At 41.8% G+C, this 20,499-nt stretch overlaps 1 protein-coding gene across 2 annotated transcripts in view; it reads right to left on the bottom strand.

Moving 5' to 3' along the window:
• The window catches only part of SLC35F3 (solute carrier family 35 member F3), a 1,790,855-nt gene that overhangs the window by 171,583 nt on the left and 1,598,773 nt on the right, over positions 1 to 20,499 (bottom strand). For both annotated transcript variants that reach the window (XM_044076176.1, XM_044076184.1), the window contains one exon: positions 14,241 to 14,433. In XM_044076176.1, coding sequence (XP_043932111.1) covers positions 14,241 to 14,433 — 193 coding nt within the window. The remainder of the gene's footprint in view (positions 1 to 14,240; positions 14,434 to 20,499) is intronic.

The raw sequence follows: 20,499 nt of genomic DNA, 5'->3' as shown, positions 1-20,499 counted from the left end.
TACCCTACTCGGGCATCATAAATAAGCTCACCAGCTTAAATATCAACCCCTATGTCACAAGATGGGTTGCAAACTGGCTCAGGGATAGAACCCACATGGTCAGAATAGCAGGTGCCATGTCAGACTCTAAACCAGTTACAAGTGGCGTCCCACAAGGCTCAGTCCTGGGACCTCTCTTGTTCGGTATATATTTCTCCAAGGTACAGGCTAACACGGGTGGACTATGGCTGACCAAGTTCGCAGATGACTGCAAACTGGGTGCTGTAATCGACTCTCTGGCTGACACAAGCATCCTCCAAAAGGGTCTCACAGAGACAGATAACTGGTGCCAGAGCCATGGCCTAAAACTAAAGGCCAAAAAGTGCACAGTCATTCCTTTTGGGAAAACAAAGTGCCCACAAATTACCACATAGGTGGTAATCCATTAAGTACGGAAGAAGTAATTAGGGACTTGGGGACCCAAGTAGATAGCAATCTCTCCTTTGACAATCACGTTGCCAAAGTGGTTAGAAAGACCTTCTATATAGCCCACCTTATCACAAAAGGGTTCACATCGAGATCAAGAGAGGCAATTGTGCCCCTGTACTCATCACTTATCAGGCCCATAATTGAGTACAATTCCCAGTTTGGGATGTACCTTACCCGACACCTGCAGCAACTGGAAAGACCCCAAAAGTATCTCACCAAGAGGATCAAGGGGCTCAAACAGATGCCCTATGCAGTTCGGCTAAATAAACTCCAGCTCTACTCAGTTGTGTATCGCCTACTCAGAGGCGATCTGTGTCTGATGTATAAAGCCATGTCCAACCCAGAATTAATGGACATGCTTCACCTCAGGAAATCCAAATCCCTTAGAGCTACAAGCTCCAGGGACTTGAACCTCAGCGCAGAAATAAATAGGACATGCTTGAGGGACAGATTCATATCCCAGAGGATCCCCTCACTCTGGAACAAAATCCCAATCCATGTTAGGCAGAGCCCCTCACTGATCCTCTTCAAGAGAAATCTTGACGAGTGGATGGGAGATCGTAAGTTTACCCCTGGGATCTCTTCTGTGTCCCTGCTTGACAGAGGTACAGTAAACTAACCTTAAAAAGGCTACCTTCTGTGACCTACTATACAGAGGCACAGTCAACTAATCTAAAAGGGTGGTGGAAGCCAAACACACTCTGGCTAGGCTTATAAATGCCCTAGGGCAGATAGCCTAGTATCAACCTATGAACCTATGAACCTATATATTGTTCTCTATAATATTATTTCTTTTCCAGTTTTGTAGTTTTATGACTGCTTGTACCTTTACTATATTAAAAATGTCTTTATTTTTTCATGCTATGTTTTATGCTGTTGTCTCAGTTCTTTGAATAAGGTAGTTATCTGAAAAAAAATTGACAGACCAAAACTTTTCTTGCTTCTGACTCCAGTACTGTGTCACAGCTTATTTCAACAGTTTCCTCAATTTGCCACTGATTTCTGATATTCTTGGATCAAACTTTCAAAGATACTGTATCTTTTGAAGAGTTCTGATAAGTGCCAGTTTATCCCCTAGTGGAGGTATGTGTACTACAGCTCTGACTTATGTGTACTACGGTTACCTATTGTACTCTTGAAAGCTGACAATGTGGAATCCGACATTGTCGACACGAGAACAGCGAAAGTGCAGAACATTGAATGGGTAAATGGAAATCTCCGTAAGGGGTGATTTCTGTTTACTTCAATGAAGTGCGGTCTCGGAGTTGGTATATTTAAGTAGTGGGGGTTTGGGGGGGGGGTGCAGGGGGGCTTGTCCCCCTGCCTAAACTCTTTAGATTTTCTTTTTTTTGTTTTATTTATTTTTTTCTGAACATTTAAAATTGTAATGGTTCAATCATTAAAGGTCGACCTTTAGTGATTCGAACCATTAAACTTTCGATGTTCTAATATAGACCCGGTTACATATTAGAAACATGAAAAGGCTAAATGTCGAATGTATGTACATCGACACATAAAGATCGATGTACATACAGAGTGAAACACGTAAATGGCAAAATTCAAAACGCCAAATGTGTCTTTTAGCCAGCAGCATGATGGTGGGGATAAGGAAATATGTCCTTATCCCCACTGTAGTGCAGTCTCGGAGTTGGTATATTCAAGTAGGGAGGTGTGGGGGGGTGCAGAGGGGCTTTCCCCCCTGCAAAAGCATATTAAATTAATGTTTATTTTTTATTTTGCTTACCTGTTTGATGCGTTTTGATTACAAAACGCGTTCAGCATTTTGTTTTTCGCCATTTACATGTTTCGCTTTGTATGTACATCGACCTTTATGTGTCGATGTACATACATTTGGAATTTAGCCTTTTCAGGTTTCTAATATAGACCCTATAGACCTGTGTACTACAGTCTGACTTCAACATCTTTTTATTTCATGTCTTCTGATGTTCAAACCTAAACCTTGTATCTTAGTTATGGAACTCTAGTTTTGCACATATTTCTGTTGTTTTGTGGCTATATTGTTTGCCTAGTCAATAAATTAATAAATATATTCTTCTGCTCTTCTTTGGTTACACATCACACCATTACATTGCCAATAATTTTAGTGATACTTCTGAACCCTTCAATAACCTACATAACCACTTCTGAAAAACTTCAAGAGCTTTTGAAATTTAAAATGGAAGTTTGAGGAATCTGTATCTTCCTAAAAGTGTGTTAACTGTATAACTTTGAACTTTTATCATCAAATGTAATTTGCCAAAATCTATGATTAACATCCAGTAGTGAGAAAATACATGTGGCATAGTAGGTCATTTCTGTTGTACAGATGTATAAATCAGCCAGTGTTCCCTTTTAATAATTTTATTCAAATTATGAACAACTGAACAGAAAAGGACATTTCTGTCCCTTGTCTGAGGATTGAACCCAGGACCCTCACATTCTGTGCAGTTGTCACTATTACTGGACCAAAAAGAGCAGTTTTCCTTTCATTTAGAAAACTTTCATGTAGCTGATTTTTTAAACACACAAGCATCCAATGCAGTACAAACCATGAACCTGGTATTACAAACTCAGCAAGAAAGGAAAATGGTGACCTTTGTTTGGGGATTGAAATTGGGATCCTAGGTTCAATCCCCAAACAATGAGGTTTGTATTGTCAGGTTGAGGATAAAAAGGATGCTGTTATATTTTACTTTTGGTACAGCTCTGTCATATGAATATTGTAACTTAGCATACAATATAAAACTTGGACTGTGTTTCTTGACCTCAGCAGTTAGGACATCTTCAGAAATAACACTGCAGCAATATCCCACCCTGATATCAAGGATCCAGATCTTTGGAACTACACGTGTTATATCATGAGACTAGTATAATTCTGCTGTTCCCAAAAGCAGATCTGCCTTAACTTACTAATAGTTGTCCCAGTGTTATCCTTTTGTTCCCACTGGAATCCAGTCCCAAATGTTACTTGACCTAGACAGATGACCTAACACTGTTTTGGGACCAAAAGGACTTTTGTATCAATGAACTAAGTCTAGAAGAAAGAGGGACAGTATCATGCAGTGGTACCTTGTATGCGTCTGTGTAAGCCCTCCAACAGATCAAGCCAGTTATTTACTATGTAATACATTTGAGGCTTTAAAATGTCAGGTGCTGGACAAACGTTGGCTATCAAAAGTGAGATTGCATTAGTACTTTAGCTTCATATTCACAGATGATCAGCATTAAATGCCTATACTTCAGTGCTGGGGAAAAGTGATGCTTACTCATGCAGAGAGAAGGGGTTGTGAAGAAAAACAATCAGTGCAGACAAAGCAGTGTGAACAGGTGGAATAATTGCTATAACTATAAAAGAATGATATGGAGACCTAATAATAATACTGATGACCATTTTAGCCATAATTAGGCGCAACCAACAGTGTGTATTACTGGATAACTGCTCTTCTCTGGTAGCTGCTATATCAATGCCCCAGTCAACTATAATGTATCCTCCAATGGTCCTTGTTGTTATTTTATTGTATACATCAGCTGATATGCAGTCATTCAATAGTCTCCTTGGCAAACTCTGAATGCCACAGTGAGCTGTCAAATACTTCATTAAATTATCTGAGCTTCAGCTTCAGGTTCCTGGCAAAGGCTCTTGTCTCCCCCCTACTGCCTTTTTTAGGAAATGTCTTGAGTTCAAAACTACCAACATGAGAATCTCATCTAAATGCAATTTAAAGGTCATGCTGCTGCAGTCTAGGAGTCTCAACATGAAACTGCACTCATTGCAAGCATTCTTAACCCTGGAAGATGCTGACATTTGTGCAGTCAGAGAAACCTGGTACAAAGCTGCGGACAGCACCCTAGCCTTACCTGGTTGCTCATCCTATCATACATGCAGATCCCAAACTGTGGGTAGCAAAGGCAAAGGAGATGGAGTTTCAATATATAGTAAAGATATACACACCTCCAGACTGATCAAACAGTATGATGCACAGGAGATGCTCCAGGAGCAGTTAATAGTTGACAAGACCCCTATTCAAATCATAGTTAGCTACAGGCCCCCAGCATGACTCAGGACACACACTCCACCTATCTGGACCTCCTTGAATCTATTAAGATTCAACCCTATACCCTGATCCTGGGTGATTTTAACTTCCCAACCATTGATTGGAAGAACTACTTAAGCCAGAATATAAATGCTCAAAGAGTCCTTGACTTAGTCAATGCCAGTGCCTTGGACCAGCTGGTTTACACCCCGACAAGAGGTGACAACATCTTGGACTTGGTACGAACCAACATAGGAAACCACTGCAGTATCCCCGCAGTGTCATCATCCCTGGTAAGATCAGATCACAAAGTAGTCACCTTCGAAGTCACCATCTCCCCTGACCCCTCAGCTAGTGTTAAACAAAAAAACTTCTCCAAAGCTGATTACAACCTCCTGAGGGAAGTTTTAAACAGCTTCACAGCTCCCTTCCCAACAGTAGGAACTGGCACTAATGTCCAAACCTACAACAAAGTGGTGGACATTAGCTATAAATAAACTCTACAAAAAAAGGAAATAAATTGCTGTCCAGGACCAAGAAAGAACAGGTGCCAAATTGGAAGCAATCTCTCCTTGGCCTAAACAGGCAAATAAGAATATTAGTGAAGTCCTCCAAAGCTAACATCGAGTCCAAATTGGCCGCATCTCCTAAAGACAATCATAAGGCCTTCTTCACATATGTCTGCAGTCTAAGGGGAGACACCCACATATGCTCAGAACTGATGGTCAAGGACACCATGTACACAAATGCTGTGGATATAGCCAACCTACTGGCAGACAGGTGCAGTGGAAACTTTACCCCTTTGTCCCCCCAAACAGTAATTCAGGATACCCCCAGCATCTGCACCCCCACCCCCTATCTCTAGGGAACAAGTCATTACTGTCCTCTCAAAGGCTAAAAACACAGCTTCCATGGGGCCTGATAACATCCCAGGCTGCATCCTGCATCAACTCAGGCAGGAACTCACAGCACCATTAGGCAACCTATTCAACCTAAGCCTGAGTACCAGTTTCATCCCAGCTGAGTGGAAGATGGCTACCATCATCCCTCTGCACAAAGGTGGAGTGTCCACTGATCCAGGTAATTATAGACCCATCAGCCTAACTAGCCTAATTTGCAAGTCCATGGAATGCATTATCATGGACCATTTTAACAAGGACATTGGCAACCTCCAAACACTCGATCCCACACTTTTTGGTTTTGTCAAGAGGAGATCATGCCTGTTAAATTTTGTAGACTTCTTTGAGTTAGTCACCAAAGCCATGGACAAGGGGAAGATGGTGCACATCACCTACCTTGACTTGGCTAAGGCCTTTGACACTATTCCCCACTCATGCATAATAGACAAACTATCCCAGCTTGGCATAAATCCGTATGTAACCAGATGGGTAGCTAAATGACTCACAGATAGAACTCACTCAATCAAAATAGGGGAAGCTATCTCAAGTAGTAGACCCGTAATGAGCAGTGTACCCCAGGGTTCGGGCTTGGGGCCCCTGCTGTTTGGGATATACTTCTTTAAGGTGCAAGCCAAAACCAGAGGTCTATGGCTAACCAAGTCTGCAAATGACTGCAAGCTGGGCACTGTCATCAACTCCCCTAGTGATGTAGATATACTACAAGAGGGTCTCACTCAGACAAATGACTGGTGCCAGAAACATGGTCTCAAACTAAACACCAAAAAATGCATCATCATCCCCTTTGGGGAGAGTGACATCTCCACAAATTATCACACTAATAACAACGTCCTAAGCATGCAAGCAGTTGTGAGAGACCTGGGCACCAAAGGTGATAGAAATCTAACTTTGACCACCATGTTGCCTCCATTGTATGGACAGTTTTCTTCATAGCTCACCTCATTAGTAAGGGTATTTCTTCCAGGAACAAGGAAGTCATAACTTCCCTGTATTCCTTCCTTATCAAGCCCATGATTGAGTTTAACACTCCTTTCATCATGTACCTCGCAAAACACATGCAGCAGCTGGAGGGACCACAGAGGCTCCTGACCAGGAGAATCCAGGGCTTCAAAAATCTGCACTACATAGACAGGCTAGCTGTCCCTCTACTCCATGTCATACAGACTCCTCAGAGGTGATCTATTTTGGTATACAGAGCAACCTCTGATCCCACCTTGATGAAATTGCTGCATATCTGCAAGCCAAACTCGACTTGCATGACCTGCATGCAAAACCTCAACTGCGACATCAATTGTACTTGCTGGCGGGACAGATTTGTCTCCCAGAGACTCCCCCATCTGTGGAATTGACTCCCTCTCCATGTCAAGCAGAGTACTTTATTATCCCTCTTTAAGAGGAACATGGATGACTGGATGGGAAATAGAAAATACACCCCTGTGATTCCACCCATGTCCCTGCTGCACAGGGGCATTGGGTACTGACTTGTGGGAACATGGGCTAATTTCTTGGCTAGGGTTATAAGGGCCTCAAGGCCAGTAGCCTGGTAACTTGCTATGATCCTATGAATGAACACAAGTTCAATACCAGACAAATGCTCTTTTTTGTTGTATTAAGTAACTGTATGTGGTTATTAGAGAAAGTCTTTACCAGTCATCAGCTAATGCAAACTTAATCACCAGTTATTTCTGTCATCAGGTATAGACTGAACATACCTGAATATCTACTGTCAGACAAGCAGAATTATGCAACCTGCCATTACTGAGACACACGTTCATATACTTCCTGTTAATCAGACTTGTGCTGGTTGACTTTAATGTATTTCAGGGTACTTTTTGAATTCTAAGGACTTGAAATGAGATCCTCTGAATAGCAAGCTTGCATGTGCAGATGTGGGGACAACATGTATTATACACAATTGCAACAAATATCAGCTCAGACTGCACTGGAATAAGAAAGCATATTTTATTTATATAAATAAGTCAGCAATGAACAGTGATATATACTAATTCTTAGGTTGTGGTACCTTGGAGTTTCCCTTCTTCCCGGACTACAGTGGTTTCAGAGTTAGTGTATGTAAGTAACAGGGGTATGGGTACACAGCCTACTACATTGGAGATGCAGTGAGATGAAACCCCCCTGAAAATGTCAGGTTTTAACTTTTAATGTATTTTTTTATAACCGGAGTTTATTTTTCAGAGTTATGGAACTCACAAAGTACTGGATCTCTCATTTCAGATAGTGTCGTCTTTCATGCTTGTAAAATTGAAAGACAGTTTTTCAGATCTATAGACACTGGAACAATAGCAACCAAAAAAAAAAAAAAAATGACCCAAAATGAAATTACAAATTACTTTCATTTAGGGAGAGGTTTACCTACATAGTCCACATGGGAAACTGTGTCCTGTATCCCCCATATTAAAACAATATCCTTTAAGGACACACAGTCACTAATCAAGGCTTTTCTTTATGCTGCATCTTGCAACTGCAGCCAGTCAAAGGAGAAAGACATGACGATTTCCTAAAGGCCAGCACTGTATGTATACCTCTGTTCACCTGCATGGGCAGCTACTGATTAAGCATTCCTAATGCATCCTCTTTTGATCTCTTCTTGTATGCGACTGTCCTTCTTGTTTTTCTTCTTTTTCATCCTCTCCTCCTGCCCTATCTGGTTTTAGTGCGTATTCCTTCCATTCTCCACGGGACTGAAAGCTCTCTTACAGCCACATCTCATTTCCTTTCTTTTGACCCGTTTTTTTCTTTTATATAATCTTCTGCTCCATTCTTGAATGTGTGATATGGTGTATTGCTGTTGGTGAAGACAGATTATACAATGACCCCAATTAATATTCCAAAACGTGCACACTGATTGGCCAGCATTCCTGTTGTAAATCCCACAATATACCAAAGGAAAAAGGTCCGGTTGCCCGGACTTTTATCCGTTGGTATAAAGTACTCAAAACATTTTCTTATTAACAAATAAAGAAAAAAAAAAGAAAAAAACAGAGCAATGACTTTCTTTTCTCCGTTGCTTCCATTTCAAAGCATTGATGTACTGGGTATGTTCATAGGTTCATAGGTTCATACTAGGCTATCTGCCCTAGGGCATTTATAAGCCTAGCCAGAATGTGTTTGGCTTTCGCCACCCATTTTAAATTTATTTTGCTATGCCCTTTTTCGAGGTTAGTATACTGTGCCTCTGTCTAACAGTGACACAGAAGTGATACCCGGGGTAAACCTACGATCTCCCATCCACTCATCAAGATTCCTCTTGAAGAGAGTCAATGAGGGACTCTGCCTAACCTGGACTGGGATTTTATTCCAGAGTGAAGGGAGCCTCTGGGTTATGAATCTGTCCCTCCAGCATGTCCTATTTATTTCAGTGCTGAGGTTCAAGTCTCGAGCGTAGCTCGATGGGATTTGGATTTTCTGAGGTGCAGCATGTCCATTAATTCCGGGTTGGACATGGCTTTATATGTCAGGCACAGATCGCCTCTGAACAGGTGGTATGCCACTGAGTAGAGCTGGAGTTTCTTTAACCGGGCAGCATATGGCATCTGTTTGAGCCCTTTGATCCTCTTGGTGAGGTACTTTTGGGGTCTTTCCAGTTGCTGCAGGTGTCTGGTAAGGTACATCCCAAAAGGGGCATTGTACTCAATTATGGGCCTGATGAAGGATGAGTAAAGAGGCACGATGACCTCCCTGATCTAGATGTGAATCCCTTCATGATTAGGTGGGCTATATAAAATGTTTTTCTAACCACTTTGGCCACGTGGTTGTCAAATGAGAGATTGCTATCAACTTGGGTCACCAGGTCCCTAATTACTTCTTCTGTACTTAATGGATTACCACCTATGTGGTAATTTGTGGGCACTTTGTTTTTGCCAAAGGGGATGACTATACACTTTTTGGCATTTAGCTTGAGGCCATGGCTCTGGCACCAGTTGTCTGTTTCTATGAGGCCCTTTTGGAGGATGCTTGTGTCAGCTGGAGAGTCAATTATGGCGCCCAGTTTGTAGTCATCTGCGAACTTGGTCAGCCACAGTCCTTCCGTGTTGGTTGTACCTCCGAGAAATATATACCGAACAAGAGAGGTCCCAGGACTGAGCCTTGTGGGACACCACTTGTAACTGGTTTGGAGTCTGACATGGCTCCAGCAATTCTAACCATGTGGGTTCTGTCCTTGAGCCAGTTTGCAATCCATCTAGTGACATAGGGGTTTATATTTAACCTGGTGAGCTTATCTATAATGCCCGAGTGGGGTATTGTATCGAAGGCTTTTGCGAGGTCCAGGTAGGCTGTGTGGACCACCTTCCCCTCGTAAATGGCCTTGGTGACTGTTTCAAAGAAATCAACCAGGTTTAAGAGGCAGGATCTGCCCTTAACAAAGCCGAACTGGGTAGGATCCAGTGTTTGTAGGTCCCCAATATCTTTATTTATGAGGTCCATGATGATCCTTTCCATAGCTTTGCAGACCAAGCTAGTAAGGCTTAGGGGTCGATAGTTTCCAGGATCCGTTGAGGCACCACCTTTATGGAGAGGGACCACTGTTGCTGTATGCCACTCTTTGGACACATATCCTGTAGTAAGGCTGAGATTGAACAGTAGTTTTATGTTTGGGTTTAGCTCTTCTTGGAGTTCATGTAGGACGCAGCCCGGGACACCATCTAGTCCCATTGATGCTGTGTTTTTTTGCTTTGGAGAGGGCGGCTCTTACCTGAGCATCTGAGATGTCAGGGGGGCAGGACTCTGCTGGGATAGATATTTGCCCTTTTGGTGGGAGTTTGCGCTGAACCTGTCAGCTAGGATGTTGGCAATGTCTGTGAGTTCGGTGTATTTTTTGTCATTTTGGACTAATTCTGAGCATATCTGGGAATTACTACCCAGGTTCCTAACATAACTAAAGAAAGCCTTGTGATTATCCTTAGTGTCCTGTGCAATTTTTCTCTCGAAGCTGGCCTTAGACAATTTTATGTGTCCCCGTAGTTTTTTGCTAATACTGATCAGTGATGCCTTCCCTTTTGGGATTTTGCTCTATCATTTAGTAGCTTCCTCCTTCTATTGTATAGTTTGTTTATGGCTGGGGTCCACCAGACAGGACGTCTGCCTTTGGAGGATTGGGTCTTGGTTTTATTTGGGATCGCATGATCCATGCATTCCTGAAGGTGTTCATAGAATGCGTTTATAAAGGATTCTGCGGTCTGGGCTGTATTTTCCACAGGCCCGGGGGCTTTGAAGGATTCCACCTCAGTTTTGAGAAGTGTGAAATTTGCTTTAGAGAAGTTTTTCACTGTGGTTTTCTGGGCAGGGGGTGGGGTCGGGATGTGAATATCCAGTGAGATTAGTTTATGGTCTGATCTTACCAGTGAGGGATACACTTCTGGTCTGGAGCATAGAGTCCCCATGTTGGTGATGATCAGGTCCAGTATGTTTTCCCCTCTTGTGGGAGTGGTAACAAGTTGTTCCATAGCATTTGAGTTTATAAATTCTAGGAACCTTTGGGCTAGGGTGTTGGAGCTAGAGTAATGCTCCCAGTCTATGTTTGGGTAGTTGAAGTCACCCAATATAATGGTGTTTGGAGAGACCTTCATATTTTCCAGTGTTCTCAGGAAGGCCGAGTGGGGTTCCTGGGTTTGGGAGGGTGGTCTGTAGCAGGCTATAAACTGGAAGGCAGTTTTACCCACTGTTAGTTGCACATGGATAGTCTCTGATGCTTCGTGCTTTGCCACCAAACTGGAGGTGTGGGTATCTTTGATGAATATCGATACTCCCCTCCTTTTGTGGTTCGGTCCAAGTTTTGGGGCCGAAAAGCATGGTATGTGGTATAACCTGGTAGTGCTGGGGTGCTCTCGGGAGCCCTGAACCAGGTTTCTGTTACTGCACAGATATCGATGTTCTCCATGCTAAGGAGAGTTTCGAGTGCGTGCATCTTGAGGTTTAGACTTCTGGCGTTGAGGAGCATTACTCTTAGTTTCTTATCCCTTGTGATACCTATGGAGGTGGGTTTGTCTTTTGAGCCTTGCCTAAAAAAGGCACTATGGGGGTAGCAAGAGCCTTTGCCAATATCCGAAAGCCCAGGGGTGACAGGTGCAAGCTGTCCCTAGCGAAGCATCGTGGCTTGTCGAGCATATCATCCCAAGCTGACAGGCACTGGATCCCCTTTGAATGACACCAGTACTTAAGCCAATTGTTGAAATTGATCATCTTGTCTTCATATTGTGGCATCATTCTTGGTGAGGGTAAGATGCTACTCAAGGTCAGGGTCATACCGGCCTGGGCTACATGCTCAGAGAGCTCCTTTATGTCTCTTTTCATGTAGTCCAGGGAGGTACGTCTCAGGTCATTCACACCAGCATGGACAATGACTGAGTCATATTTGTACTTGCCTTGGAGTGACCTGAGTGCTTGTGTTATGTGGCGGATCCTAGCACCCGACAGGCTGCTCACCGTGACCCTCTCCTTGTTCAGCCTGGTGAGCGGGACGTCAGTGTGCCTGACGATAGAGTCACCTATTACAAGTGTATCAGGTGTGTTGTTTAGTCTTAAGGGCTGTGACTGTTTGGCACACTGGCTTTGTGAGATATGTGTTGCACGTGTTTTGTTTTGGGGTAGCGGCTGCTTGGGTGTCTGCTTTGGAGGTCTCTGCTGCTTTGGCAGATCTTTATTTAGAGCCTCCAGTATGTTTTGTGTGATTATGTGTTTGGTTTGCTGTCATGGTAGGTCTATGTGAGACTGGAATTGTAGTGAGTGTGGTTTCCTTCTCCTCCTGACTGGTTATGCCAGTACTGAGTTGAGAGAGCTTAGCCTCCAGTTTGGCTATATGGTTGCATCTCTCACATGTGTTAGAATTTGTTGGGAGAAGGAGAGGGCTGTCTGTGTACATGAGGCAGTTGTAACATTGCCTCAAGATTCCCAGATTCACCAGCTGGACCGGAGAGGAGATTGACAACTGACCTTTGGACATGCTAGAATAATATTGGAAATTCCTTAATAATTGAAAACCAGGGCCAGTGGGGAGTGAGGGTGTAGTGCTTTTAATTTTTAGTGCTGACTTATATAATTGCTTTAGTGAGCAAGTGCCAGGTAACTTAAGTGCAATGTGTTACAGGTAACATAAATGCAAAAACGACAAACAGTAATTTTCTTTCAAGTGAAACAAGGAAATAAGTACAGTAAGCAATGCAGATATCACTAGTGATCCACAGAAGCACTGAGAAGCCGCGTATTAGGTGGAATTAGCGTTCCAGGGAAATAAGCAAACAAACAACAAGCATATAAACAAAGCTAGATTCAGCAGGCCTGGATCTAGTCTATGCTACAGCAAACAAGGTGTACCAATTTCAGTAAGATACAGTTCAAATATTCAGGCACTATAAACCTTTAACCAGAAATTCCCAGCTCAGAAGGGCAGAGTCCAGCCTCTTCTCCCACAAGAGTGCAGACCACAAACCTTCTTAATGTAAAATAACTGGCCTGAAGCCCAAGTGCTTAAACCAGAACTAATACACTTTAAGAATAACAGACACTGGGCTCTCAATCAGCAGTTCCCAACTTAGAAGGATGAAAGCTACCTGTCCTGCCACCACAGTGCATGCCACAAACCTTCCTAATGTAAAACAACTGGTCTGAAGCCCAAGTGCTTAATCCAAAAGACTTAGAATGATAGCTACACTTTAATCAAGTTACTACCAAGCAGTAATAAATACAATTGAATACTTTAGAATACTTTAGATGTGTGGGATGCAAGTCCCATATGCATGCTCAGTACATCAAAACAAGGAAGCAGTGTACCACAACCAGTGGAAGAACAGTAATGTGCCGTTATACAAAGACATTACTTAAGAAAAGTAAGTATTTTTTTCTTAAATAATGTCATTGCATAATAGCAATAACCGACTCCGTGGTTGTGGTATATTGAAATTTACCCACGGTTGGCTTTATTTAATCACTCAGGCTTTGCCCTCGTGATTAAACCACACCAACCATGGGTAAATCTTCAATATACCACACCACGTCATTGGTTATTGCTTAATTATTCCTCTATTGTTCACATGACCCCCAGTATACTTCACATGTAATGGGCACTGCCTGTCTGGCTGCTTTGATTGAATAGCACTACCTTTAGAATTAGCATGCTTGTTCATCTTTCTTTTCACCTCAAGTGTACGTGCTTTATGTATAATATCTTACAGGCAACTAACTAAAATAGTCTCTAGATCACAGTGCAGTGCATGACTAGATTTACTTTTCAAAGCTCAGCTTATTATTTACACTTGGTTCAACTTCCTTAGAAAGTTTATACTGTAAAATCAGTTTATTCTGGAAATAAGAAAAAAGCTTCATTTGACTGATTGCTATTTTTACATCTATTGATATGTTATTTCTTAACTGGACATTCATTATTTTATATCTTGTACAATATGGTTCATGGATTGCTACCATGATTACTGTAGAATTTGCATTTTTAGTTTGAATTATCCATTATATCTTGTACAAGTCAACTTTTGCTGTTTGTTGTTGTATTGTCTTTCACTAGCCCAAGTCCTTTTTGAAAAAAAGGTGCTTGGACTACTTCACTTACCCATTTAAAAAAAATATTTACTCACAACACATTCATAGCGAACCTTAGCTATATTTGCTCATTGTGTACCTCTGGGGTCCATGTGTATGAATGAGTGACAATCGTACTTTTCAAATCAACAAAGCAAAAACATATTACATTGAAAACAGCTGATCATGAAATTAATGTGCATTTTATGTTCAGAAATGCATTTGAAATATAATTAGTTAATGTAGTGTGAAATTCAATGCGGCAGTTACTCACTTAGTAAAAGAATAGCAATTCCACAAAGATTTCCCCAGGGAATATCTTCAAAGGAGTTCCAGTGTTCCACTTTGGTAAAATACAGTATGACTGGAATGCAGGTAATGAATGCAACATTAAACACTCCCAGAAGTGTCAGAAACAGGGCTGCTTCTCCAAACTTTGCACTGCCCAGCAGTAGTTTGAAAAGAACCTAAAAAAAATGACACAACATTTATATATATTTTCCTGAAAAATATTGATGACAGTTTTGGAATGGTTAGTTCTAAACATATGCTTTACCTGTAAGGACAACAACAAAAGGTAGAAAAAAGTAATAATGTATAGAATAAACTGCAAGGTGAGTTTTGCAACATATTTAAATATATAGTTATGGTAGAACAGCATTGTTTTTCATATAGATTCTAGATAACTTAACATGTAACATATAGAGTCATACAGAGAACTTTAGGTCCATTCATTGTGATACAATTTTGCAATCATATTGTGCTAGAATAAAAACATTTGTACACAAATTCTCCAAGATAAACAGACATCTACAAAAATAGGCAAATCAGCAAAAACTTAAACAACAGCTGCATATAAGTTAAACAGAATCTATTTCAATTTATTTTCATTTACTCTCTATTAATTTTTATTTGTTTACACTCTTGTACTTATTTTATGCAAGTTAGTCATGGTCATATTATAAGCTGCTGTCTGAAGTTGTCAATTCTCATCCATTCCTCAACATATGGATCCAGATCCGATCCTCGGATCCGATTTGGCCACTGTTCTGCAGCTCGAGGAAACCACACACTTTCTAGCTCCTCCCTTACCCATAATTCTGTAGTCCCTCTCCTTCTCCATATCTTGTTTGCTACCATTGGGAACAGACATAGTTGCTACAGCTCTCAAATCTTGTTTTTTTTTTCAAAATGATAAGTGCTACTTTGTTTATCTTTCTGATACTACTAATTACTACCCCCCCTTTACCCATTGTCTTACCTATCTGTTGGTAACTTTCCTTTTTCTACCATAGTTGGTAGCTCCTTCTGATTTTGCCATTTATCGGCAAATTTATTTTTACCATTGCTGGTATAGTTTTTTCCTTACCATTTGTCAGTAAGTCTCCAAACTACCATTGTTGGTAGTCCTTTACGCGTTCCACCTCTACATTTAAAAATAAAAAAGTTCTCCTTGATATCTTTCTAATTTTTCTTGCTGTTTTTTTTCTGCTTACTGTTTCATTGCTAGTCAGGATCATGCCAGATAAACCTTTGGGTTTTAAGAAATATAATAAATATGGACACAAAATTCCCCTATGTGATACCTATTCATTGTATGTTTACTGCTTAGGATCTGCTCTATTTGTAACTCTTTCAATCTAAGACCCTTCTTCTTCTTCTTTCGGCTTTTCCCAGTTAGGGGTCGCCACAGCGGATCACCTGTCTGCTCATGATTGGCGGTGGAGTTTTACTGTGTTGAGTTGCCAGCCCGGCGCCCAACCTTCCACAGAAGGCACACACACACACACACACACTCATGCCTAGGGCCAGTTTAGAGTGTCCAATCCACCTACAGCATGTCTTTGGGATCTGAGTGGAAACCGGAGCACCCGGAGGAAACCCATGTGACCACAGGGAGGACATACAGACTCCACACAGAAGGCACCCCAGCCGAGGATCGAACCGGAGAACCTCTTGCTGTGAGGCAGCAATGCTAACCGCTGCACCACTGCAGCTGCCCTTTCAATCCAAGACCCTTGTGGATCAAAAAATAAATTTCAAGAGCTCAACCCTTCAAGCCTGCAAAAAGGAGGGAAGAAAGAGGCCTTCTGAACAAGTTGGCTCATCTCAATTTTCTTCAGATCTGACTTTGTAGCCAAGAAAGAAGATTAAAAAGTCCTCGGATCTGACACTTCACAAACTGTCAGATCCTACCACTTCAAACACTAGGTCCATCACTTTGGATCCTACTCCCTCGGAGCTGAAACCTATATCCAGAACCAGATATGCATTGTTTCTGGACACAGTCCAATCTTGGCTCCCATCACCCTTCTTGGAAAGATATCGTTCTCCCTCCATCACCTCTTCCCTTTCGTCCAGAAGCCTCAGCAGATATGGATAGAATGATGAGGAAGTTACTTTCGACACAAATTCAGATAGGAGTTTTCCCGGCTCCTACCCTACATGTCCAGAGGCCTTAACTCATACAACTCCACCTATTCTGGCTCCTTCTCTGATCCATCCTTCAGTTTTGGAGCCACCCGTTGAAGAGCTTACTGATTTGATCTCTCAGTGGGTGTGAAAGGAACCATGTTCTCTAGACCCAGTCCCCAAGAGACCAGACAGGATCCTAACAACACCAAAAGAAAGGGAATTTTGGAACAAAGGAGTACTGGTACATGCTATGGTCATGGCGGCAGCCACCAAGAAAAAACTTATGGAACAGAGTTCTTCAGTCTACCCCCCCCTAACAGGGAGTATAGGATGCTGGACAGATTTGGGAAGAGAGTTTATGCATCAGAGACCTTTGCAGTCACGTCCCTGAATTACTTGGCATACTTTTCTAGATTACAGAGGGATTTGATTAAGGAACTCTCAAAACACATCTCAGGGACTAGTACTGCTGAGGAAGAGTCTTCTATTACTTCACAGTCACTCTTCAGTCCATTTCAAATTCATCTATGAGGCTCATTTTACATGCAGCTGAAGGAGCCTCAAGAGTGGTAGGTTCAGGCATGTCCATCAGGAGACATGACTGGATGCATCTGTGTGATTTTGTGGAGCCCTTTAAATCATCCTTCATCAATGTGCCTTTTGATGGAAACTCGTTATTTGGCCCCAAAGTTAAGGACACACTCTCCAGGTGTGAGAAAGATGGAAGGACCCTGTCTGCTGTTGGTGTATGTTTTTCGATTCCTCAAAAAACCTTTTCCATTAATTAGCGAGGTGGTCGAAAGATGTGGTTCAGAAAATCCCAGGGTACATTCCGTGATTCAAGTGGAGAAAGTTCTCCTGAGGCAGAGGGTGGAACTCCAACAGAAGATGCCACCTATGCAGCAGAGGCAGCCCACAGAACCAGGGGTCCAGAGATTCTTTTTCTGACAGGTCTTATCAGCGTTTCTGAAAGGAGGCCCAATTGCCTACCTCTGGAGGTAGTTGGGGGTCATTTTTCCCTGTACTAGAGAGCCTGGCTAGATCTAGTGAAAGATACCTGGGTGCAGTGGATCATTTCCAGAGGCTATATAATTCCCATTTCCCTACCACCACCATTACAGAACAAAATACCCGATGTTCCACCCAGTCAGAGGAAGAGAGCAGCTTTAGAAATACAAAAGCTGTTAGACAAAATAGTCACCCAAGAGGTTCCCCCAGACCAGAAAAATCCAGAACTTACTCAAGATTCTTTTTAGTCCCAAAGAAGACAGGGGACTAGTGACCAATCTTGGATTTCAACACTTTGAACAAGTCAGTTCAGTGTACCAATTTCCAGATGGTCATGGTTGAGTCCATTTTGTCCTTCCTGCACAAGGACGACTGGATGTGCTCTATAAATTTCCAGGATGTGTACTACCACATAAAAATTAACAGATGATCCAGGATATACCTATGCATCCAGCTGAGAGCTAGATACTAACCATTCCCAGCACTGACCTTTGGTCTCACCACAGCCCCCAGGGTGTTTACCAAATTTAGTGGTAGCAGTCCACTTCAGACTGCAGGGATTTCGAGAGTTTCCATACCTAAATGACTGGCTCCTTACTGCCTCAACCAAGCATCTACTAATGACAGCTCAAAACTATGTACTCCAGACTTGTTCCAATCTGGGCATCACAATCAACCACAAGAAATCTCATCTTAAACTTCTCAGTCTCTAGAATTGATAGCAGCCAGTTTCAACACAACATCAGTGATAGCATCTTGCCCTTATCGAGGGTTCAAACAATTTATTTTCAAGACAGCAGAATAATTCAGAATTCAACACCGCCAGCCCACAAGGTATTACAGACCCTGGGGTCGATGTCAGCAACCATAGTTCTGCTTCCACTAGTGAGGTACCATGTGAGAATTCTACAATGGACATTGGAAACCCAGTTGTCCATCTTACATCAACCCCTGTCCATCAAGATCATTATTACTCAGGCCTGCAAGTGATTCCTTTGGTGGTGAATTGACTCAGATCAACTATTGCAAGGTCATCTATTCATCCTCCCTTAGCCCAAAGCCATTGTGACCATGCATATTTCTCAGATCGGGTGAGGGGACATTTCTTAGGGAAGTTGGTTCAAGGCACATGGTGTCCCAAACAGGCCAACTTGCATATCAATGTGCTGGAAATTACAGCAGTACACCTAGTGTTGCAGGTGTTTCAAGACTCGCTCCTTTCTGGGCCTATTGCAATTCAAACTGACAATCTATCCATGGTTTGGTACATCAACAAACAAGGATGAACCAGATCTTGCCCCTTGTGTTGAGAAGCTATGAGAGTGTGTAAATGGGCACCTCTGACTCCCCTAATTCCTAGGATCCTACAGAAAACATCCTGATTAAAGAGCAAAGTAATCCTCATTGCCCCCTACTGGCCTTGACAGATTTGGCTTCCCTTCCTGTGGCCTTATCTACTGTACCCGCCTTAGATGCTGGATTCAATTCCAAACCTCCTGTCACACTTAACTAACATAACTCATCCGGACATCTTGGGCCTCGAGTTAACTGCATGGTTCATAGGTTCATAGGTTGGTACTAGGCTATTGGCCCTAGGGCTTATACAAGCCTAGCCATAACAATTCTCTGGCTATTTCTTTCCACACTATTTACTTCCCAATTCCATTGATAGCTGGACAACCAAAGCTCTCATCTCCAGTGCGCTACATTCTTTTATCTTTTCGCAAAGCTTCCACCATAAAAATATACAAAAGCAAATGGAAAAGATTTGTCCTTTGGGCACAACTTCATGACACAGACCTTTTTTTCAACACCAGTACATAAGATTCATGAATTTCTGAATTCCATTTTCATGGACATATATCCAGCTGGACTAGCCCGGTCAACAAATGTAAAATAAAAATAAAAATAAAGGGGCTAGTCCTTCAACAGTTAAGGTTCAGCTAGCTGCTAGCTGCTGTCTCCAATTTCCATGTCGGAGTGGATAATTCTACATTAGCATCTTCACGTCTTTGTAAGGCCTTTCAAGGACCCTACTTCACCTTGGGATCTGACGTTAGTGTTACAGGTCCTCACTCAGAGACCCTTTGCAGCGGCAGTGAGATGTGAGTTCTGATATCTAACTTGGAAAAACATTGGCTAGAAGAGTATCAGAACTGCAAGCCTTATCTTCTCAGCCTCCTTATTTAATCTTTCACAAGGATAGTGTCCTTAACAACTAACTCTTCCTTCCTTCCTTCCTAACGTGGTGTCAGGATCTACATTAATCAAGCCATTAATCTCCCTGTATTCTTTCCAATTTCTCTAACAAAGGTGAATACATGTTACATTTATTGGATGTCCATAGACAATTACATTTTTATCTTCACAGATCTGAGAAATTTAGGAAATTTGACCAGTTGTTTATATCCTTTTCAGAAACATAATTAGGCCAACCAGTTTCAAAGGTAACTTTATAAAAATGGCTGACTGATTGTATTTTTTTTCATCTATAAAAAGCTGGGTTTGGTCCTTCCTAAGCCCTTAAAGGCCCATTCAGCTAGGTTTATGGCGACTTCATCAGCTTTTCTATGCATAAGTTTAGCCTGAAAAAAAACTCAGTGAAGGGGCAATTCACTAGAATAAGCAGGTTAACAGATGAGACAGTATTTTTTGAAAAAGAATGTGAAGAACTCAAAAGTAAATTTCAAGAAAGAGGGTACCCCAAAGACATTTATTTATTTATTTATTTTAATTGCAGTTTGTTTGCCAGGATAGTCCATTGGGCCATGAAGAGCCCGTTTTCAATGGAGTCCTGGGGAGAAAAGCTCCAGAATAATATAGAAAATCAAAGTAAATACAGAGAGTAAAAATACATAATAGTAATACACAGAATGCAAAATACATACATAATAGTAGTACAGAGGATACAACTGATACAGTACAAGATAAAAATTGTTAGAAGCAAAACATTTTTTTTTGTTTTGTTTGAACTGTAGCTTATAGTCACACTAGGAGTTTATTTACAGAAAGCAATAGCTTATGGAGAGAGAGTGAGGTAGGTGAAACTATGGAGGATGGGAACAAGAACATTCCCACTGTGAAGAAAGGTATGAGTGCAGTAAGGATTT

The sequence above is a fragment of the Protopterus annectens genome, chromosome 1.part1, assembly GCF_019279795.1.
Source record: "Protopterus annectens isolate FY-2018-M chromosome 1.part1, PAN1.0, whole genome shotgun sequence".
Lineage (NCBI taxonomy): Eukaryota > Metazoa > Chordata > Ceratodontiformes > Protopteridae > Protopterus > Protopterus annectens.
The sequence above is the reverse complement of the archived record's forward strand: the minus strand, read 5'-3'. Positions and strand labels throughout refer to the sequence as shown.